This window comes from Mastigoproctus giganteus, chromosome 8 (assembly GCF_048544385.1).
Source record: "Mastigoproctus giganteus isolate SK-2022 chromosome 8, ASM4854438v1, whole genome shotgun sequence".
Classification (NCBI taxonomy): domain Eukaryota; kingdom Metazoa; phylum Arthropoda; class Arachnida; order Uropygi; family Thelyphonidae; genus Mastigoproctus; species Mastigoproctus giganteus.
Window position 1 is genome coordinate 37,491,712 of NC_143582.1, and position 25,172 is coordinate 37,516,883.

General features: G+C 37.6%; 1 protein-coding gene across 1 annotated transcript in view; it reads right to left on the bottom strand.

The window, feature by feature from the left end:
- Positions 1-25,172, bottom strand: part of LOC150081453 (NADP-dependent malic enzyme-like) — a 125,016-nt gene that overhangs the window by 21,252 nt on the left and 78,592 nt on the right. Inside the window, exons 10-12 of the mRNA XM_090379310.1 lie at positions 16,549-16,660; positions 7,925-8,067; positions 7,145-7,315 (exon numbers count right to left, since the gene is read on the bottom strand). Of these exons, the coding sequence (XP_090235436.1) occupies positions 7,145-7,315; positions 7,925-8,067; positions 16,549-16,660 (426 nt within the window). The remainder of the gene's footprint in view (positions 1-7,144; positions 7,316-7,924; positions 8,068-16,548; positions 16,661-25,172) is intronic.

The window sequence follows — 25,172 nt, forward strand, 5'->3', positions numbered from 1 at the left end:
CTAACATTAAGCCGCTCAGGCTCAAACCCATTGGTAATCCAAAAATTTGTTTGTATACCTTGTCTCGAAAGGTAATATAGTTGGCCTCAACTAACAGTTTAATTAAGTGAAAAATTTCCTTAATAGGTAGCTTCGTATAATTAATCGGTATCGAGTTTTTATTTAACATATCCCAAATAATATCTAATGTGTATTCAACATTTACATTCATATATAACGAGGTAACATCTAGTGAGAATAAACTGTCATTGTCGCCAAGTCTATAGCTTTAAGCTTATTAAATAATGTATCGTAGTTCTTAATCCCAAATTGTATTACCTGTCTAAAGGGTTTTATAATGCTATATACATGTGTGGCTAAGGATGAAAAAGGCGCCTCCGTAGCCAGGTGGGAAGGAGCAGCAGTGCGTAGCACACGCTTCTTGATTAGACCGGGGGTTCGAGCCCGTCACCACCAAATACGGAGCATGCGGAAAGGTCAGGGAATGACCACCGCACCGGAGCAATATGGCCTTAGTTGCTAATGCTCCTAAAAACCAAATAATAATAAATAATAATAAGGATGAAAATGCCGAGTTCCTGTAGGAAACAATAGGTCGAATAAGAAATCCAGTCTTGTGTAATTTTACCTGACCGAAAAGTGCAGGAATATTGTATGTTCTGGCCTTCAATTCCTTTAACTGGGCCATAGTAATGTAGTCGTTTTTTCGATACGTGGTTAACGTTTTATTGTATTGATTGATCAAATTGGTAAACAGTGCTGGGTCTACTTCAAGATAAGTGGAGGTATCTGAAACAACTGAATCTAACTTATTAATACAATCAGGTTTATCTAGTATTACCACTGTATCTCCTTTATCTGCCCTCTGTATAATACTGTCCTTATTTCCCCGAAGTTCTCGTAAAGCTGAACTGTCATGTGTATTCAATTTAGGAAGTCGCGTTTCTTTTATGTTATTCACTACTTGGTTAACTTGTTGAATAAATAAATCTTTTTGTAGAACATTATGAAGTTCAAATTCAATATCAATTACGCATTGTTTTTTAGGTAGTTTTCGAGGTGGTAAATTATAATTTAGTCCTTTGGATAAAAGTGAAATCTGGTTCTGCGATAGCGTACACGAGGAAAGATTTGTAACCTGTTGATATGTCGGAAAGAAACCGTAGAAATTAAATTACACGAGAATTCTGTTAATGTTGGGGGCGGCGATATTTTATTCCGATGCGTGGACCTTTACGTGCATGCGCGAAGACAAATAATCACTATTTAAGTTTCAGGTTCAACCCTATTCGGTAATTTTCATTCTTGTGATCACGACATACGGTTGAAAAGCTTTGTCAGCTTCAGGAAGGAAAATCGTTTTGAATATTTTCGTTAGATTCTTTTTAATTGCGTTAAATTGATTTGAATTGTGTTCAATTGGTTTTTAATTATTTATTTTTTACTCTAATGTAAGTTTTTGATTTTTTCGTTTTAATTTCTGGAGAGTATCATATGGAAGTGTTCTATGTACTATATTGAGGTAAACTCCTCTTATTATTTTACAAATATTAATATCAACGCAGAACGTATTGAGTATTACAGCTCTGATTCACACTATTTAACTAATAGCATAACCCCTCCTCCCTTCCTGTGCAATTGTACTCCCCAAATTCCAGTTCTGCATTCCTTATATCTGTGTGACACCACATCTCTGATATCCCAACAATATCTGCCTTTGATGTTTTGACCAACACCTCAAATTCATCAAATTTATTTACCAAACTCCTAGCATTGGTGTACATGTAAATATACATGCCCCTAATTCGAATGGTCTTTCTTTAAATATCTTTAATAAGTACTTATTTAATTTTACTAAGTGGATTTATCAATTATAAATGGCCATTGATTACTTATCAGTCAGATGAGAGTACCTTCACTGGTACTGTAAGCACTGCTTCTGCATATCAGAGTAGTAGGTTTTAACACATCTAACTTTTAAATAAAATAATTTTTTAATACAGGAACTCCCCAACTTAAGTAACACTCAACTTATGGAAATTCGACTTTATGTAAGTTTTTGCCGGCCAGTGCAAACTTAAATATAAGTTTCCACCGGCAAAACACATTTTGCATCTATAAAAATAAATGGAGGTATCGTGAAAATATCGTAATGTGAACCGTTTTTTTTTTTTTTTGTTAATTCATTGCAAGACCTAAGAAGTTGAAATTTTCGCTATATAACTAAGCTATTTATCTCTCTAAAATATCATTTTTATAATGGAAATTGCACTACACTTTCATTGTTATCATAATGTTCGGTTATAAGAATCAATTTTGAATGCCTTTGTGATTTTGTTCTTAAACACATTTTTGGAGGTCACTACCATAAAACAATAAAAACAATTTGCAATTTTGGGTTTATTGGGCTTTTCTATTAGCACAATTAGCTAAGGTAAAGAAAGCCCGCACGAGAAGCATACAAAAGTTCAATGAAATTTACTGGTAAAAGTACTTTGCCGTAATAACATTTGTATTGTTGCTAGCTCGGTAAACAGATGGTGGGTGTTATTTGTCTGGAATAGAAGTTAAATCCCACGGGAGCTTGAAACCCTCCTGAAGTGGAGGGGGAGTAATCTAACCTGTTTTCTTTAGAATCACTAATTGAATCATGAAGAGATTCATATTGGAAGTTCTGACGTCGTAAAAAAATGTTTGTAACGTAGTTTCACCGGTAACATTTTTTGACATTTGCCGTGCTTCTCCTGTGGGCTTCCTTTACCTGTTTTTTTATTTCTTAATAAACAATTTATCCACTAGTCCACCAGTGATTCTAAAAAAAAAGAGGTCAGGTTACCCCCTCCACTTCAGGAGGGTTTCAATCTCCCATGGGATTCAATTTCTACTCCTGACGGATAACACCCACTGTATGTTTACTGAGTGAGCAACAATACAAATGTCATTATGGCAAAGTACTTTTACCTGTAAGTTTCATCGAACTTTTGCGTGCTTCTTGTGCAGGCTTTCTTTACCTTCGGCCGCGCAATCAATTATAAAGGGTAGTAAACTTGATCTTATTGCATTTGCGATAATCCCGATAACTGGATTCTGTGGGTTTTTACATTATTATGGTGAAATGTGTTTCCCCTTTATTGAAATCTTCAATCATATAAAAAACATAAATAAATTTTCAGAATCTTCTCTTCATTCCTATTTACTTTTACAATGATGAAGGGAAAGTGACCAATGGAAAGTGCAAGTGGTGGCAGTGCTAGGAAATGGAACAAAATTGATTGATTTAGAAATGAAGATGAAAATGATTAAGAAGGACAGAGCAGGACAAAGTTTGTCATCTGTTGTATGGAATTAGGTCTCACTGCTTCAACAGTGAATAAAATTTTAAGGGACAGTGAGCGTATAAACGAATGTGTTAAAGTATCAACATATTCATGCAGAGTCAGACTGGGTCAAAAATTCTTACCGGGGAAAACAAAAGGAACATATTCGAGATCAGTGTGTAATATTGCAAATATTACACACTGATCAGGGTTCAGGTGCTATATCGAAGATGGAAAATCAGATCTAGAAGCGAGTACCCCTGAATCTAATGGCCATTCAAGCAAGAAGTATTTATGAAGATATTGATGATAAATACGGCAAACCCCAAGTCAAGTTTGTGGCAAGCAAGGGGTGGTTTAATAGGTTCAAGCATTGCACTGGTTTCCAAAATGAGGTGAGGTCACCAGTGACAAATTCTACAACTGCAGAGAAATTTTGTGATGTGTTGGAAAAAATCCCTTCTAAACCTCCATAGCCCTCAACTTCTGCAGCAGCGTATTTATCAGTTGGAGAGTTAATTCTGGCAATGATGCTCAAAAGGTAAAACTTGCTGATGTGCCTGTCTCCTCTCTCTTTTTGTAATTTTATAATTTTGAAATTTTTGTAATTTTGTACACTTTTGTAATTTTTGCTGCACATGAGATAAAAAAAATCAAATAATTCTATTTACATGTTCTTCGAACATTTCTTTTTTGCTTCAATCAAATGCAGGGTGCACAGTTGCGCGTGCGGAATTTCCCTAAATGTTTATTTATAGAAATTCCGACTTAAGTAAAATTTGACTTGCGTAGCTTTCTGCAGAACGCAACCTTTATGTTAGTCGGGGAGTGAGTCAGAGGAATTTGTAGTTATAGCAATTTACAGTAGTTTCTTTGCCATATTTTATGACATGATATGGATTCAAATACTCATTCATGGCATGCAAAATGCCATGAATGAGTATTTCTGCAATGTCAATCTGCAATGAAATCATTGCAGATTTACAGCTATTTTGGCACTATAAAAAATAAGACTGAAATACAGTAAAATGATCAGTTTTTCAACATCCAGAAGGTGCAATCAATGCAAAAGACAGTCAACAACGCATTGTTTAGAATAGGTTAACTTACAATATCTTCACTATAGTAATCTGTATTCTGAAAACTAATGTAAATGACTGCCATAAGTTATTTCCTACCATTGTTCTGTGCATAATGGTCTTTAGCTGCCATTGTGCTGTAAAACCTCTAACAATAACAACAATTGTCATAGACTCTTTAGATCCAGTTAGATTTTCTTCAAGTATAGATACATATACGCAGTGTGCCAACTAAATAACGTGACTGTGTGTGCTCTGCATTTAGTATTAATGTAACAAGCCAAAATAGTACATGATTAGATCCACTAGAGTGTGCTTTTTCCAATGAGTGCAAGTTTAAACTTGTCTGGTCAGTAGTTTGTGATTTAAGACGGAAAGAGTAACAGTAGTTTTGTGCATGTCATCAGAAAATTGAAAATGGAGCAAAGAGCAGTTATCAAATTTTATTATAAATTGGAAAAAAGTGCTATGGAAACTTTTGAGATTTAAAAAAAGTTTATGCCGATGAATGTTTGTCTCGACCAAGAGTGTTTGAATGGTTTCTCGTTTTTGTAAAGGATGTTATTTGTTAGAGGATGATCCCCGGCCTGGCCAACCAATCTCTGTTCGAACACTGGAGATTGTCACAAAGGTTAAAAAAATTGTGAAATTTTTTTAACCTTTGTGACAACAACAATTTCAAAGAGGTTGCTTGCTGAGATGATCGGTAGCAATAAGGAATCTGTACTAGAAATTCTAAAAGATCTGGGTAAGAGAAAAATTTGTTCCCGTTTTCTACAGCATTTGTTGAGTTTCGAACAACGAGAAAAGAGAGTCAAGTGTTGCATTGAGTGTTTTCGGCAAAAAAAATCGATTCCAATCATCGAACACCCCCCCATATTCTTCAGATTTGGCTCCTGCAGATTACTTTTTGTTCCCTAAAACGAAAACAGCCATGAAAGGAAAGCGATAGAGGACATCCAGGCTGCAGTGACCAACCAGCTGAAAGCGGTACCAGAAGTGTTTTCAAAACTTGTATAAAAGATGCAAATAGTGTGTACACATTGGAGGTGATTACTTCAAAAATATATAACCTTACTTTGCCGTTAGTGTTATTCTTTTTTTGTAGTAGCATCAGTCCCGTTATTTAATTGGCACACTGTGTATATTGCACAAGATGTTCACCAATGTAAAGTTTTTCCAAAAAAAGAAGTACAGCAGGCCCTCGTTATAATGCAGTTTACTCTACGCTGATTCGCTATAGTGCTGTTCTTATATTATAACCCATATCTCACTCTACTACTGTCACAACCCACTATAACTCTGTTTTACCAGCATACAGATTAAATTTTTGACATGTTTAACGAAAATGTTTCATCTGATGTAGTCGACAGCTTGAAAATGAATAGCAAAACAGCATTAAAAAGTTTCCCACACTGACTTGTGAAATTTTCTTCCACGCTAATTTAATTGCATACAGTTGCTTGTTACGTAGTTCTGAGATCAACATTTTAAAAAATTATCAAACATATTTTTGTAATATTTGCGTTATATGCTTTTATCCGAAGTCTAGTTATCACTCATTACAGTGTTAGGTAATGGACAGTTTACTCAAACATTGTATAATAATTAATGCAATGCAGTTACATTTTCGAAGATTAATAATGGCGGATAAGAATTAAAAATCAACAATGTCTGGACGCGGTATGAAGCATACTAAGGTAAGAAAAAGACTGAATTTGAAAATTATATTATACGTTTTAAAGCAAATCGATTCCATTCAATGACAAGTAGATCTGTGCAATCATTTAGGACTGGCAGATTCAACTATAAGAACAATTATAAAAAAAGAAAGAATTAATTTTAGCAGTAGGAAAGACAGCTGTTCCACTGCAAGCAACTAAATTGGTTAGGGCTAGGCCAGCTATTATGATTGAAATGGAGAGACTTCTAAATAATTTTATTGAAGATAATATCCAACAAACAATTCCATTACGTTAAATATTATTAAATAAAAAGTGATTAGCCTATATGATGATCTGAAGAAAGCTCACCTTGTAGAACCATTTAAGGCTAGTAAGGACTGGTTCGATAGATTTAAAATTCAGGGAGAAGCCATATAAATGCAGATCAAGGAGTCAAAACTTTCAAAAAAGAACTTAATTATTTTAGAGAGGTGTTATACTTCTCAACAAGTTTTTAACATAGATGAAACAGGACTTTTTTGGAAACGGATGCCTAAAAGAAGTTTCATATCGAAAGAATAAAAAAACTTGCCAGGCTTCAAAACAGCGAAGGATCAGTTGACTTTATTGTTGAGTGGTAACACTGCACGGAATTTTAAAGTGAAATCCCTTTTAGTTTACTAGGAAGAGGGAATACATTATGGGAATACGGCACTCACTTAGCACTCTGTTTTTCCAGAACAAATTATCAGCATTAAGCGGGGGTAATCTGAATTTAAAGTTTAGGAGTAAACTTTGTTGTTTAAAAGGAAAGATACACATCATATATACTGAAAGGAAAAACACATTTTAATGCACTAAATGTTTCAGTACTTATATATCTATGGTATCTATGGTAAGAGGAGAACAATTTACAAACAATATGCTGATGCTATGAGACATCATCATATTTTAACTAAATTGTGTTCAGGAACCTAACTGAAAACATAGGAATATTAATATAAGATTTAACTTCTTAAAGTTTACAGTAAGACAATATTTTAAGTTAAGTATATACAACATGCATACAATACTACACAAATACCTGGGCAGCTATCAAGAATATTTCATCTCCGATATAGTGGACATCACAGTTTATAACAACAAGTGCAATGGCAGGAAAGATATATGCATTATTTCCTTGACCTGGGTAAAATGTTTTGTCGTCAATTGTGACTGGAGTAAAGGGACTTCCACTAGCAAATATACACTGACCCTGTATATAAGGAAAAAAGAAATAAGGGAATAATATTCTCAACAATAAAATATTTAATAATCTAATTTTTTATATTTTAGGATTTCCTATATAATTTTTTACATTTTAGGATTCCAAGTTTAATATATTAGCTGCTAAAATATTTGAAATGACCACCTATCCAAGTACTTGATCTCTTTCCTGGGCTTGACAATTTTCTAGATCTAAACCCACTAACATATTTATGGAATGAACATCAAAAGGGCTGTCTAAGATTAAACTCCAATCCAAACCAAATTTATAGAGCATATGTGTGTTGGGGGGTTCATTTTGTTCAACCATCTTGTTTTTCAAAGTAGTCTCCCATTTATAACTTCTGTTCACCATCTGATCTAAACTGAATTTAGAGTATGTGTGGTGGAACTCCTAGGGTATCCTGATGGGACATTTTTAATTTGATCCATACCTTTCTAATTTTTTGTTAAAAATTAAAGTTACATACAATCTATTTAAGAAAATATGATATACAGTAAGCTCCCATTATAGCATAGCATATTTGAACGGACTGTCCTCCCAAAGAGTACTTTATGTGCTCTTTGGGAGGACATAAATGACTGAACTGATACTTACATTTGTATATTTGTAAGCTTGCTCTGCTGTGCATTCTGCTTTCTTAGTTGGATTACTAAGGGCAAATATAATTGGCGTCTCATGTAGTTCAGCCATGGTCTTTAGAACTTCTTCTGTGAAAGTTCCAGGCTGTGCTGAAACGCCTAGAAGCAAATGGAGGTCCATTTAACAAAAAAATATTACAGAGCAGTAACATATACATAAAGGCATTGTAGAAAAAATTATAAAAAAATGTATTGAGGTTTAATTAGGTTTTTATTCAGTATATCATATTTAAAAGGAGGTAGTAACATTAGCAGTTTTCTAAAAGGACAACTTAGTAGTACTTTGCCTTGTAAGTGTTGTTTTGCAGTCAGTCTGTCTTTTGTGAAATAAAAAAAATCCTGGTGGAACACCTTGTGCTTCTACTCAAGAATAACTAACTCAGCCAGCCGACCGGGCTAGCCGAGTGGGTAAAGTACCTGCCCGGCAACCCAAAGGTCGCGGGTTCGATTCCCGCCTCGGGCTTGGATCAAAGTACTGCAAAAACCTTGGGAGGTGCAATATGGCCACAGAAGCCGATGCGCCAACAACTACCAAATCAAAAAAAAAAAAAAAAAAAAATCTAACTCAGCCCCACTTGAAAGGATGTATGTGAGTACACACATACACTATATTGCCAAAAGTAAATGGACACCCCTGGAATTTCATAAAAATGAAACTAGACATATTGCACACTATCCATGTATCACGAATATAAAAGCAGCTGTACTCAAGTTAGAAGTAAGAGCAACGAAATACAGTAGATGGTCAAGGCATTTACCAGCTACTGTATTAGGATGCCATATTAAAAAACAAATTTGCCTGTGCCAATGCAGCAAAAATGCAACATTAAATCAATGGTGGTTGCCATAATGGTAGCACCATGACATTTCCATTACCAAATGGAAATGTCATGGTGTTATGGACATTTCCTGTGTTATGGACTGGAAAATAACTCTACATGATTTTCCAATCTGATGGCCACGTTGGTCTTGCAGATGCCAAGAGAATGCTATTTACCAGAGGTGCTCTCACCAACTGGAGTTCTTTCTTATGGCTTGGGCTTAGACATTTAGTCATTGTTCTGAAACAATGAATGCCATTTTGTACATTGAATTTCTGGACAACTCGGTACTTCTTACACTGCAGCAATTGTATTGGGAAAAACTCCTTTTTTGTTTCAACATGAAAATGCACCACGTTATTTTGCATATCCTGTAGTGATTTGGTCTGAAGGCAAGAGCATGAAGGAACTTAATTGGCCTGCCCAGGGTCCCAACCTTTATTCAACCAAACACTTCTGGATGAACTGGAACATTAACTTTGGGACAGGCCAACATGCCCACAATCAGTAGCCAAATTGACTGCATCATAATTCTGAAGGAAGAATAGTCCAAAATATCACCTTCCTGTGATCAAATATTGGTCTGGATTCTATGAAGATTAGTGTATAATTGAAGCTAAGATATTATTAAATATTGTATCAATAAAAGATTGTTTGAAACACTGTCTGGTTACTTTTGGCAATATAGTGTTTGTGCATATATAAATAAATAAAATAAAGCTGCAGCCATTGTCGCTGCAGGATGGAGGCCTCCTCAACAAGTCATGTTGAGGGAACGGACCATAATCTGCCATGCTGGTCCAGTGCAGGTTGGCATAACAACTGTATTTAGTGGTCAGGGGCTTGAACCTCAATCTACTCAAAGAGCGTGTGCAATTGCACTCTTGCTTTGACCACTCGGCTATGGAGGATAGTAAGCGTCCATTAGCATTAGTAGAAGCATACGATGCAAGGAAGCAAGCTTATACAGCATCAGCCAAACAACAAAAACCCTTCCCACCCATTCACTCCAAAAGTTTGTTTAGTTCCACATTGACAGATGGAAGTTTGTTCTGGCAATCAACCACCCTCTGGCTACAGGCAAATTTCTGCACATCTATTCTACAACTGTCTTTCCTCAATTTGAATTTATGCCCCCTCAGGTGCATAATCTGAGCAAGAGGAAGAATCCCAAGGAACTTTGCTTTTGTGATGAAAACCAAAATCCATTGTCTAATGCCCATTTACCAAAGATAACTGATGGTATACTGCAGTTGTCTTTCTATAGTTAAAATACTAGCAGAAAATCCAACCAAAAGGAATGCTGGAATGGTGCTATCAAACAAGCAAACATCAGAGGAAAATGAACTTAATCTAGCAAGAACTAAAGATCACACAGAAAATAGGCTAGTAACAGGGAAGAAAATAGTGAATGAAAAGCTCATACTCCAGGACTGATTTGTATTACCATAGTGACCTTTACTCCCACTAGGTATAAGAGATTTGGATGATGATGAATTTGAAGGGAATTTATATCAATTCCTTCTGAAAACAAAAATAAAAACAGTTGTTTTACTTTTGAACAAAAAAAAAAACAAAAAAAACAAAACAAACAGTTACTTGCTTAAAGTGTGGAACTTTTTGGTCAAATATTTTATCCTTTTCATTGTTGAATTGCACCTAAGGAAAATGTACAGTATTCTTTTATAAGCCAATTGATGAGAGCAAACAGTGACTTGACTGATGTAAAAGTATATTGGCAGCTTTGTTCAAAAGGATTAAACCTGGTTAAAAAATTCCACTTGAATCAACTGGAATTTTTTAACTACTGATCACAAGACTACAAAGAGAATAAAGGAAAAATGTCTCAGTTTATTTAATTTAGACTAAGTCTACCTCTTCTAAATCTTGTTTTGTCAAGATCTGTGAAAGTTCTAATTTGCAGCAAAATCACATTGAAAGTTCCACTCTATCTTTCATTCATTCTTGGAGAAATACTATTTTAATTTCTGTTGAATCCACCTTACTCAAATTGCATAAGTTTGCTTCTAACTCAACAATAAATCTGTTCACTAAGACATAACTTAAAATTTTGTATAGCAGTATATAAAACTGACTTAGAGCAGGTATTTACCAAACATGATTTTGATAAAGCTGAGTGTTGAAGGCTTTAATGCTAGTATGTAAAATGATAGAAATAAGGATATATACTAGTTGCTCAATTTTTGAATGATTCTCTTAAACTATTATGGCCTGAAGGTGGTGATGACAGAAAGGTGCTTGCAATGGTAACTGATGTCATTCCACAGATGGTAAAGGTAGCAAAGTCACTGGATATGTTATATCCAAACTCAAACTTGTTTGGCACATGCCAAAATTGTTTCAGAGGAGTTATGATATGCTCTGATGCAAATGATTTTATTTGTCTGTCAAATGTTTTCCCAAACTTCCCTCTTCTTGGATAATTCCATTCCTGTACAAATGTAACTCCATTACAACCTTAATCATGGATTACATACCTTTCTCTGTCACAGAAGTTAAACTGTAATTAAATAAACACCCATCTGTAATTAGCATTAGCATTAGTAGAGGCATTTGATGCAAGAAAGCAAGCTTATGCAGCATCAGCCAAAAAAAAAAAAAAAAAAAAAAAACCCACTTCCACTTCACCCCTCTGTTCGTTCAAAATACCTGTCCAGCTGAGCCTTAAACTTATTTAGGCTATCAACCTCCACCACAAGGGATGGCAGTCTGTTCCACCAACCAACCACCCGCTGGCTAAAGGCAAATTTCCGCACGTCTATCCTACATCTGTCTTTCCTCAATTTGAATTTATGCCCTCTGAGGTGATTTTTCTGAGCTAGAGGAAGAATCCCATCAGCATTGAGCATGCTTAAACCATTCAAGGCTTTATACACCTCTATCAGATCACCTCGCTGGTGCCTAGTCTCCAGACACTGTAATTTGCAAAACTTAAGCCTTTCTTCGTAAGAGCCCCCCTTTGTTCCATTCACTAATCTTGTTGCCCTTCTCTGTACTCGTTCCAGCAGCTCTACATCCTTCTTGAAATGAGGCCTCCAGACCTGTATACAGTACTCTAGGTGTGGCCTGACCATTGCCTTATACAATGGAATAATCACCTCCTTATCCCTGCTGGAAAAATTCCTGTATATCATTGACAATACTCCATGAGCTACTCTTGCAGCCCGTCTGCACTGCTCAGAGAACTTCATATCTGCCTGCACAATCACCCCCAAGTCCCTTTCATTCTCTACCACTGTCAGTGTAGAACCACAGAGTTGATACGTTGCTCTGGGGTTGCTGTTTCCCATGTGTAGTACTTTACATTTGTCAATGTTAAACTTCATTTGCCACCTCTCAGCCCATCTGCTCAACCTTTCCAGATCCTGTTGCAGCAGCATAGTGTCAGTAGTGTCCTTGACAACCCTGCCAACTTTTGTATCATCTGCAAACTTGGACATTAAGCTTGATATACCATCATCAATATCATTTATAAATACAGAAAACAATAATGGACCCAACACTGAGCCCTGAGGGATTCCACTAATAACATTAGTCCACGATGAGCAGTGTCCATTGATTACCACTCTCTGTCTTCTCCCCCTCAACCACCCCTTTATCCATAGCAGCAATTTGCCTCCAATGTCACACTGCTCCAATTTGTGTAGCAGTCTTCCATGTGCAACAGTATCAAAAGCCTTTCTAAGATCCAAGTATATAATATCAAAGTTATTCCCTGCATCCAGTTCTTTTGTGACTGCATCATAGTATCCAATCAAGTTGGTCAGGCAAGACTTCCCCTTAACAAAACCATGCTGTGTCTGAGCTATAACTGAAGTCTTGTCTAAATGATCCTGCAGTGCTTCTTTAACCAGTGCCTCCATTAATTTTCCTGGAACAGAAGTTAAGCTCACAGGTCTATAATTACTTGTGTCAGCCTTTGATCCTCCTTTGTGAATTGGGGTCACATTTGCACATTTCCAGTCTATGGGTACCTCCCCTGAGTCCAAGGAAGCTCTCATAATTATGGCTAAGGGTTTGCTTACTTCCTTTGCTGCCTCCTTTAATATAACTGGATAGATCCCATCCACCCCGGGTGCCTTTCTTGTGTTTATCTTCAACAGTTTCTCCTCCACTTTACTCCCAGTTATTTCAAGATTCTGTAGCTTACTGCTAGAGTTGAATACACCTCTGGCATTCCCCTTGCTGAATAACTCCTCATGTGTGAATGTCGATGCAAAATATTCATTTAGTTTGTTAGCTACCTGAGCAGGATCATCAACAGTTGACCCATCAATATCAAGTGGACCAATCTGATTCATCAGTTGACCCATCAATATCAAGTGGACCAATCTGATTCATCCCCTTCCTTCTAGAGTTTACATAAGTAAAGAACTCTTTGCTGTTTTTCTTTGCATCCCTTGCCAAGGATTTCTCGTAATCTGCCTTCGCCTGCCTAACCTCCTTTGTAACTTGGTTGCATATCAACTTGTATCTATCATAGGCTTCTGTGTCATGTGTTAATTTGTAAGTATCCCATGCATTTTTCTTCTCTGCCATATGCCTCATTAGTTCATCTGACATCCATTTTGGCCTAAACCTTGAACAATATTTCTTAGTTGGTATGTAAAGCCTAGTAGCTTCCAAGATAAGTTCTTTGAATGCTTCCCATTTTGAATTTGCTGTTGGTAACATCATCAGTTGGTCCCACTGTATAGAATTTAAATACTGTCTCAGTCCATCGTAGTCGCCTTTACGGAAGCAATAACCCTTCCCTTTACCCCTAATGGTAGTTACCTCTTTCAGTAAATCCCACTTCAGCACACTGTGATCACTGCCACCTAGTGGTTCATTTATCTGCAGATTCTTAATGCATGAAGAATCACTGCTGATAATCAAATCAAGAGTATTACTCCCTCTAGTTGCCTCCCGAATTGATTTAGTAGTTGTTGGCGCATCGGCTTCTGTGGCCATATTGCACCTCCCAAGGTTTTTGCAGTACTTTGATCCAAGCCCGAGGCGGGAATCGAACCCGCGACCTTTGGGTTGCTGGGCAGGTACTTTACCCACTCGGCTAGCCCGGTCGGCAATTACCCATTTCACCCTTGGAACTGCCTTTATAAATTGGAGAGGGAATTGCACATGCTCCAATCTGCTGGACCCAGATGAAGGGTAAGGGTTTGTTAACCTGTCCTGCTGCTTCCTTCATTATTACTGAATAATCTAGTGAGTTCCTTTGTTTTTTCATATTCAAGCACAACAAACTTGTATAACACAGAGGGGTGACATTCCTCCGTGTGGTCTGAGTGCCACACCTCTACCCCCTGCTTATGTTGGTTTGCACCTGAGTGGTCACCCAGGTGTGCTAGGTGACCTATTTCAGGGCTTGCACATGGGGGTTATACCCAGGATTACTAACAATCCCACCACCATGAAGGTACAAGCAGAGGATCTGATTGTCACAAACTGACTGGACTTTGCTGAAATTAGGTCCACTTGACTTGAGTGTCACCTGAATATCAGTTACATCAGTGTTTAGACTCCCAGGTAGCAAGCACAGCTTGGCATATTTGAGAAATCTGTTTTCAGTGATCACACAGTCATCTAGTTCCTGATACTTGCTGTCTGGACCAATAGAACTGCCAACCTTAAAAGGATACTCATCTATAAGTAAGTACTGATGCAAAAAAAATTTATTTTGGTCATCAGCTATCCATTTTGGATTTTCTATGGTGTTACCAAAGTTGTCCTGTAGTGGGCCAATATAGTTTGGCACTTTCCTTCTAGTGTTTACATATTCAAAACTTCTGTATTATTGGACTTCACCCCCTTTACCACTATCTCTTTAAAGTCTGTCTTAGAATTTCTTACTTTCTGAATAACTTTATTAGAGATTATACTTATGATTAAAGAGGCCTGTGCGCTCTGGATTCATTATTATTACTGTAACTCTTTTTTTTTGTTTGTATGTATCTAATCTAAGAGATTATACTTGTCATTTATATCAAACTTCATTTAATGATGGGAAGCTGGTAGATACTAGTATAAATAATATGAACCAGGCACCCTTACTGAGCATATAAAATATATTTCCTAGCACCTTAGCACCCTCATGCAATTGCAGAGATAACACACCAAACTATAGAAGTAACTTTATAATTTTTGGTATCTAAAATGCAATGCATCCTACATACTTTAAATATAAATACAGGCACTCCCCAGCTTACATAATACTTGACTTATGGAAATTCGACTTTACGCAAGTTTTTGTTGGCCAGTGCAAACTTAAAAAAATTGTGGAAACTTATTTTGTTAGGTATTGTGAAAATATTGCAATGTGAACCCAATAAAACATTGTTTTATAGGTAATTCGTTCCAAGACCTTGGAATTTGAAATTTTCGCTATATAACTAAGCTACTTATCTCTCTAAAAGGTCATTTTTATAATGGAAATTGCACTACACTTTCATCGTTATTATATGTTCTGTTATAAGAATCAATTTTGAACACCTTTGTGATATTTTTCTAAAACACATTACTGGAGGTCACTACCATAAAACAATAAAAACAATTTGCACTTTCAGGTTTATTGGGCTTTTCTGTTAGTGCAATCTATTATAAACAGGTAGTAAACTCGATCTTATTGCAGTTGCAATAACTGGAATTCTGTGGGTTTTTACATTATGGTATTATGGTGAAATGTATTCTCCTTCACTGAAATCTTCAATCATAAAAAAAACATAAATAAATTTTCAGAATCTTCTCTTCATCCCTATTTACTTATTACAATGATGAAGGTAAAGCAACCAACGAAAAGTGCATGTGATGGCAGTGCTAGTAAACAAAAAAAATTGATTTAGAAATGAAGATGAAAATTATTAGGAAGCATGAAGCAGGACAAAGTTTGTCGTCTATTGCAAGGTAATTAGATCCCACTGCTTCAACACTGAATACTATTTTAAAGGACAGTGAGTGTATAAAAGAACATTTTAAAGGATCAATGCATTTAAGATCAACAGTGATCACAAAACATTGTTCAGATACTATATTGAAGATGGAAAAGCTATTAATAACATGGAGGAAAATCAGATTCAGAAACAAGTGCCCATGAGTCTAATGGCCATTCAAGCAAAATCAAGAAGTATTTATGAAGACATTAAGGATAAGTATGGCAAACTCCAAGCCAAGTTTGTGGCAAGCAATGGGTGGTTTAATAGGTTCAAGAATCTTATTGGTTTCCAAATATTAAAGTATGCGGTGAAGTCATCAGTGTCAATTCTGCAGCTGCAGAGAAATTTTGTGGTGTAATGGAAAAACCCCCTTCTAAATCTCCACAGCCCTCAATTTCCACAGCAGCATAGTTATTAGCCGGAGAGTAATTTTATAATTTTGAAATTTTTGTAATTTTGTACACTTTTGTAATTTTTCCTGCGCATGAGATAAAAAAAATTGAACAAATGTTCAATTACATGTTCTATTTACATGTTCGTCAAACATTTCTTTTTTGCTTCAATCAAATTCAGCGTGCATAGTTGCGAGTGCTGCATAAGCATTTAGGGAAATTCCAACTTACATAAAATTCGACTTACATAAAGAGTTCTGCAGAATGCAACCCTTACGTAAGTCAGGAAGTGGCTGTATATAAAAAAAAGTGAAAAGTTTGAATACAGAGTATGTTCTGCATTATAAAAGTTTTATATTTAAAATCAGAAATTCAATTTCAAGCAAAAAAATATATATAATAAACAAATAAATTTACCAATTAACACATTAGGCTTTACGGCTTTAACCACATCTATTAGATCCTTAAGATATTCGTGTTCTTTGGCATAACGTAGCTTGTGGTCAGTCAGTCCACCAGTTGGTCGATTCTGTTGGGGTGAGAAAAGGAATTAATTTTACAATATGTGGTAGTTGATATATGTATATATATCAAGTAAATTATGGATTCAATAGTACTAGAATCTAAAAATATGACTTTATTAATACAAATATTTGTTATCCAACTATCTATTTTAAATGTTACAAGGGGTGATCATTTAATTTGGGGACTGGTGCAAGGTCTTATCTTAATTGTCATCATCTAATCTTCTATGGATTTCTCCTTCTAAAAATACTCTCCCTTGAACTTTACACACTTTCGCCACCATTGTACCCATGCATTAAATGCTTCTTGCAAGCAATTTTTTGAAATGGCTGCAAAGTGCTTCTGTTGTAATTCTGTGAGCATCGCTGTGTTGGAAGCAAAACGTTTGCCTTTCACAACTTTCTTCAGACACGGAAACAGGAAGAAATTACAAGTCCAGTGAATAAGGAAGATGTGGCAGAACCTCAGAACCTATGGCAGTGATCACTGCCTGCACAATACAAGCAGCTGCATGGTGCCTGGCACTGTCTTGATGGAAAAGCCATTTCACACCAGAAAGTTCAGTCACACCAGAATATGGCCGTCCTACCAAGACCCTCATTACTACATGCTTCATTCATCAGGCGCCTCCGTAGCCAGGTGGGAAGAAGCAGCAGTGCGTAGCACACGCTTCTTGATTAGACCAGGGTTTGAGCCCATCACCACCAAATATGGAGGATGCGGAAAGGTCAAGGGAATGACCACCGCATATTCTCGGAGCAATATGGCCTTAGTTGCTAATGCTCCTAAAAACCAAATAACAAACATAACAGCTTCATTCATCTCTTTAACTGTTTCCGATGCATTTAAGCCCTGTCTGACACAATAACGAATCAGATATCATTGTTCAATCTGTACGTCCAATATGATACTTGCTTCAAAATGATTGCCAGTGATATACAGCTAAAAAAAAAACTCTTCATGCAGCACTAGCTCGACAAGTAGCAGTATGCACACACACACAGTCTGCTCAGTAGCGACCAGGGAGAGTGCCTGTAGTGGCAGTTATGGAAAGTTTGTGTGGTAAACATAAATCTTGCACTAGTCCACAAATTAAATGATCACCCCTTGTATATTCAAAATTCTAAAGCCAGTTGCATATTATGTACGAAATTTAAAATTTATAATAGTGATGTATTAAGATAGCAATACTCAATCTCATCCCATGCTACTTTGTCCAGGTAAAAAATAAGTAATGTGAAAATTCCAAGTAACCACAGTTGGTTAGTTAAACTGGAATTTGAGCTGAGACAACTAAGGCTATGAAGAATTTGGATAAAAAAACTCAAAACTATCAGAGAAAAAAATTCATGCAGCTCTTGACTGTACAGAATAACTTGACCACTGTGTAAAAAAAAATGAAGTCCATAAAAATTTTTCCTTGAAATCAAACTCAGACCTTTCTACAAGGAACAGCAGTCATAGAACAGCAGTGGTGTCCTGACAGCAGACACTGCGTTAGCTGTCAGGACACCACTGAACCAACTGTATTAACATAGATATATTTTTAACTTTACATCTAGTAATTTATAAGTTCCCAAATCATAATAAAAAAGGAGTAAGATATTGAAATAATTCACATAATTCAGAAATTTTTCTTTATTCAGTTTTTATCTTGGACAATCTTGTCCCTCCAGTGACAGAGACCAACTTTTGGCTATCAAGATTTGGGCTTATGCTTCATTAAATTACATTACATGATAACAAAAGGCAATACGAGTACTTATGTGAAAGTAAAGATACATTAATGATCGCTAATGTCATTAAATAATTGAACATTATGCAATCATTGCATATTTATTAATATAAATAAAACTATTATGCCGTTATACCAGATTATTATTATTATTATTTAAAATTTATCACCTGCTGATTACAGCCTGTATACATTGATGGGCACTCAACAGGGACCAACATCCATCAATGTACAAATGAAAGCAATCAGCAATATTGCGTCTGCAGGTATTTTTTGCATTACCTCTGGCAATGCAAAAAATGCCTGCAGATGCCTATTAAGTACTAACGACCAACACTGAAATTTTTTCTGAATTGAATTACCTCAAAATCTTTGTACAAATACAAGTTTCCTGAAGGAAAAAAAAAACTGCATACCAAATGATCAATCTCCACAAATAATGCTTAAACTTTTGATCTCATGTCATGGCCTCTATAAAATTGTAAAAATTCTATCTCCCACTTGATGTCATGGCAGCCAAGGTGGTCGAGGTGGTCGGTTTTGCCAATTATGAAATTTGTTTTCCCGCTGTGCTCATATAATTATTGCACTACCATCTATTTATATTTCACATAAACAATGTGAAAAACTAGGCCAATGTTCATATTCAATTGTTAGCAACAGGCAGCAATTGTTTACTTTTGTTTATTTTATTCATTTTAGAAGTCACAGAATACCTTATATTTTTCTCAGAAGTGAGGTATTTACATATGGCCTCAACATCTTGTAACAACCTTTCTGATGAAGAAATTAAAAAGTGTTAGAACTTTCTGTTTCAGTATTTGAATGGACTAAAGGTATTTTTCTAATGTTAACGTGAAACTAAAGTCATTTCACATTGGTGACTGTAATATTAGGCATGAGTACAGCTACCTTATTGTTAAATCCAAGGCTCTTTATGGATAGTTGACATGGTGAAGGATGTTCCTGCACCCTCTTGGATTTTCTCAGTGATGTTTTCTGCAGACCCACAAATAAGAGGCTACTAGTGACGGTCGTGTTCCAAGCCGCTAAGTGGATTTTTCTTATTTATTGATTTGAAATTATTGTTTTTCTAAAACTTTTGATTTAAATTTAGTAGTATAACATTATTTTGTGATTTTTTGATTAATTTGGTGTATTTATTCTTTACTCGGCCTTGTAAAAGTATCGGTAAGGGTTTCCACGTGTTCGTAACTACCGCTACCGTTATTAACTTTCCCGCCATTGTGATACCGTACTAGATATACCGTAGGTTATATACCATACTAGATAGCGTTAGTTGAACTTCGTTAGCAGTTAAATTGTACGTTTAAATAAATACATATAACGACTTAGATTACAAACGTAATATAATTAATAACATAACATAATTAATTAATAAATTAATAGAATCATGACTCAGACCAGAGCAGCAAAGCAAAAGGCTCAAGCTAATGGAAGTGCTGTGGCTCAGAGCAGAACTGAGGGGGGCAGTTGTCCTCTGACTCACAGCCTTATAAAATGCACTGTTTGCTTGATGTTTGCAGAGCAATCGGGTACGGGACATGATACTGCCAAGGGGGATGTCTTTGCGTGTGCGCGATGCAAGGAGTGTATCGATATCAGGCAACAACTCGGCGTTCTTTTGGGCCTATATGAGAGCTTGAAGGACAGGGTGGATGCCCTCGAAGAAACTAAATTGAGGGGCCCATCAAGCTCTCAGCTGCCCACATCAACGCCAGAGCTTGCACTTGGGCATCGCGTGACACAGAGACAACCCCCAAGGCAGAATGCGCTGGTCCCGAAGGAACTAGTAGTTGTTGGTGACTCTATTGTCAGGGAAACGGGGAACATGCTTTGTAAAAAAGATAGGTGGAACAGGACCAGGGTATGTCTGCCAGGGGCAAAGGTTGATGACGTTGTAGAGCGAATATCATCTTTTAAGGGCACAAAAGGTGATATAGTTGTACACGTTGGCACTAATAATATTAAGAGTAGGAGACCAGCAGAATTACTTAACAAGTACAGGTCACTGTTGAACAAAAGCCGAGAATTAGGGTTGAATTTGAAAGTGTCTGCAATTCTGCCCAGACACGATAGGAGGGAGTATATGATGAGAGCCTTGTCGATCAATTCGGCCCTGGAAAGATTGTGCAAGGCTCAAGGGGTAGAATTTTTTTCACCCTGGACTGTACTTGTTAACAGGAGAGATTGCTTCTACAGGGATGGGATACACTTAAATAGAAAGGGTGCAAGAATATTTGCTGATGCTATCGAGGCAGTGTTAGGTGGGTCGGAAAACTGCTAGCTTGGGGGGAGACAAAGACCAATAGATTGACAGTAGTCACTGGCAGAGGTGAAAGAGATTCTTGCACTGCTTCTATTAGAATGAGCAGAAGCCTGAAAAACAAGATGCATGGTATTTCAGAGACTGCTGGGAGCCATTGTGGTACAAGTAAACACATGGGTTGTGTTAGGGTAGCTAAGAATAGAAACAGGTGCAGGTATACTTGCGTGTACACCAATGCTAGGAGTTTAGTAAATAAATTTGATGAATTTGAGGTATTGCTCAAAACATCAAAGGCAGATATTGTTGGGATATCAGAGACGTGGTGTCACACAGATATAAGGGATGCGGAACTGCAATTTGGGGAGTACAACGTCTACAGAAAGGATAGACAGGATAGGAAGGGGGGAGGTGTTATGCTATTAGTTAAGAAACACATAAAAACCAAGGAAGTGAAGCCAGTCAACATCGCTGGACAGTGCAGTGTGGAGTCAGTTTGGTGTGACATAAACATTGGGAGATCAAAATTGAGAGTAGGAGTGTGCTATAGGCCTAATGACTCTGATGAGTATAATAAGGAACTGTACAGGGAAATAGAGTGGGCCAGTAAATCAGAGTGTCTTATAATGGGAGATTTTAATTTCCCAGATATTGACTGGAATTTGGGGGCTGGATACTCACACACTAGCAGGGCTTTTGTGGATTTATTGGATGATTGTTTTCTACATCAGCATGTTCGGGAGGCAACTAGAGGGAGTAATACTCTTGATTTGATTATCAGCAGTGATTCTTCATGCATTAAGAATCTGCAGATAAATGAACCACTAGGTGGCAGTGATCACAGTGTGCTGAAGTGGGATTTACTCAAAGAGGTAACTACCATTAGGGGTAAAGAGAAGGGTTATTGCTTCCGTAAAGGCGACTACGATGGACTGAGACAGTATTTAAATTCTATACAGTGGGACCAACTGATGATGTTACCAACAGCAAATTCAAAATGGGAAGCATTCAAAGAACTTATCTTGGAAGCTACTAGGCTTTACATACCAACTAAGAAATATTGTTCAAGGTTTAGGCCAAAATGGATGTCAGATGAACTAATGAGGCATATGGCAGAGAAGAAAAATGCATGGGATACTTACAAATTAACACATGACACAGAAGCCTATGATAGATACAAGTTGATATGCAACCAAGTTACAAAGGAGGTTAGGCAGGCGAAGGCAGATTACGAGAAATCCTTGGCAAGGGATGCAAAGAAAAACAGCAAAGAGTTCTTTACTTATGTAAACTCTAGAAGGAAAGGGATGAATCAGATTGGTCCACTTGATATTGATGGGTCAAGTGTTGATGATCCTGCTCAGGTGGCTAACAAACTAAATGAATATTTTGCATCGACATTCACACATGAGGAGTTATTCAGCGAGGGGAATGCCAGAGGTGTATTCAACTCTAGCAATAAGTTACAGAATCTTGAAATAACTGGGAGTAAAGTGGAGGAGAAACTGTTGAAGATAAACACAAGAAAGGCACCCGGGGTGGATGGGATCTATCCAGTTATATTAAAGGAGGCAGCAAAGGAAGTAAGCAAACCCTTAGCCATAATTATGAGAGCTTCCTTGGACTCAGGGGAGGTACCCATAGACTGGAAATGTGCAAATGTGACCCCAATTCACAAAGGAGGATCAAAGGCTGACACAAGTAATTATAGACCTGTGAGCTTAACTTCTGTTCCAGGAAAATTAATGGAGGCACTGGTTAAAGAAGCACTGCAGGATCATTTAGACAAGACTTCAGTTATAGCTCAGACACAGCATGGTTTTGTTAAGGGGAAGTCTTGCCTGACCAACTTGATTGGATACTATGATGCAGTCACAAAAGAACTGGATGCAGGGAATAACTTTGATATTATATACTTGGATCTTAGAAAGGCTTTTGATACTGTTGCACATGGAAGACTGCTACACAAATTGGAGCAGTGTGACATTGGAGGCAAATTGCTGCTATGGATAAAGGGGTGGTTGAGGGGGAGAAGACAGAGAGTGGTAATCAATGGACACTGCTCATCGTGGACTGATGTTATTAGTGGAGTCCCTCAGGGCTCAGTGTTGGGTCCATTATTGTTTTCTGTATTTATAAATGATATTGATGATGGTATATCGGGATTAATGTCCAAGTTTGCAGACGATACAAAGGTTGGCAGGGTTGTCAAGGACACTACTGACACTATGCTGCTGCAACAGGATCTGGAAAGGTCGAGCAGATGGGCTGAGAGGTGGCAAATGAAGTTTAACATTGACAAATGTAAAGTACTACACATGGGAAACAGCAACCCCAGAGCAACGTATCAACTCTGTGGTACAACACTGACAGTGGTAGAGAATGAAAGGGACTTGGGGGTGGTTGTGCAGGCAGATATGAAGTTCTCTGAGCAGTGCAGACGGGCTGCAAGAGTAGCTCATGGAGTATTGTCAATGATATACAGGAATTTTTCCAGCAGGGATAAGGAAGTGATTATTCCATTGTATAAGGCAATGGTCAGGCCACACCTAGAGTACTGTATACAGGTCTGGAGGCCTCATTTCAAGAAGGATGTAGAGCTGCTGGAACGAGTACAGAGAAGGGCAACAAGATTAGTGAATGGAACAAAGGGGTGCTCTTACGAAGAAAGGCTTAAGTTTTGCAAATTACAGTGTCTGGAGACTAGGCACCAGCGAGGTGATCTGATAGAGGTGTATAAAGCCTTGAATGGTTTAAGCATGCTCAATGCTGATGGGATTCTTCCTCTAGCTCAGAATAATCACCTGAGAGGGCATAAATTCAAATTGAGGAAAGACAGATGTAGGATAGACGTGCGGAAATTTGTCTTTAGCCAGCGGGTGGTTGGTTGGTGGAACAGACTTCCATCCCTTGTGGTGGAGGTTGATAGCCTAAATAAGTTTAAGGCTCAGCTGGACAGGTATTTTGAACGAACAGAGGGGTGAAGTGGAAGTGGGTTTTTTTTTTTTTTTTTTTTTTGGCTGATGCTGCATAAGCTTGCTTTCTTGCATCAAATGCCTCTACTAATGCTAATGCTAATGCTAATAAGGCACAAACTGTCCTATTTATGATTTCCATGAGCAGTGGCAAAACTGCCATACCACCAGGTCTGCCCCCATGGGGAGTTGGGAGATCACATCTTGTTTTGTGTGGTTCATATTAGTCACAGTTGCGCAAAAAAAAAGTTATCAATGCAGTATATATACAGGGTGTCTCCAAAATATTGGTACAAACGTTTAGGGGAGGTAGGTAACATCTAAAGGAATGTGAATCGCATAAGAACCCATAACCGGAAACATCACCGTAAGTCGGTACACGGCGCTGTTCATCAGTTCACGAGACATGTACCGGACCACCGTTTGTTTGCACGTGTGCATCAAAATTTGTGCAATTCTGGGTCATTTAGGGGTAACAGGAGTAGTGCAGGCAGACCACGTTCGATGCGAACTCCCGCCATGGAAGAAAGTGTGTTGAATGCCATGCAGAATAATCCTACAAGCAGCACACGTGCCATTGCCTCTGCCTTAGGAGTGTCTTGTTGCAGTGTACAGCATGTCTGGCATGACAATTCCTTACACCTCTTTCATCTCCAAAGGGTTCAGTTACTGCTCCCCCAAGATCATCCTGCATGTGTGGCTTTTGCGCAGTGGTTTCTCCAAGAAAATGTTCAAGACTTGAATTTTCCAGCCTATGTTTTGTTCACAGATGAGGCTTATTTCACTCGGGAAGGCTTATTCGATCAGCACAATGCTCATGTGTGGGCTCACGACAACCCACACGGTGTGCACCCCCATGCGGCACAACATCGTTTCACAATAAATGGACAGGTATGGTCTGTGACTGCTTAGTCGGCCCATACCTGTTACCATCCCGCATGAGCTCCACTAAATATCGGATCTTTCTTGAACAAGTTCTGCCAGGGTTACTTGATAACATTCCAGCAAATGTGAGACGCAACATTTGGTTTCAACATGATGGGGTGACTGCACATTATGGAAAGTGTGTTCATGACCATTTTAACAGGCGTTTTGGGCGTCGATGGATTGGCTGTGGTGGACCTGTTGCCTGGCCCCCCATGCTCACCTGATTTATCGAACCTTGATTTCTTTCTGTGGGGGCTCTCAAGCCTATCGTGCATGAATCGCCTGTGGAGACGGAAATGGATCTCGTGGCAAGACTCGTCTGCGCTGTTGCTACTGTCAAAGAAACTCCAGATGTGTTCGACCGTGTCGCCAATCCATGCTGCGTCGGTGTCACGCATGCATCACGTTTCATTGTGGAACCTTCAAGCATCTGTTTTAACATCATGAAATGCATCCATCTCATACTCCATTGTTAATATTATGTCAAATAAATGTTTGTCACTAATTACTGTCTTGTGTCATTTCTGCTTCTTGTGCCTCTGCTACTACTTTCCCGTGACGTTTCCGGTTATGGGTTCCTATGCGATTCACA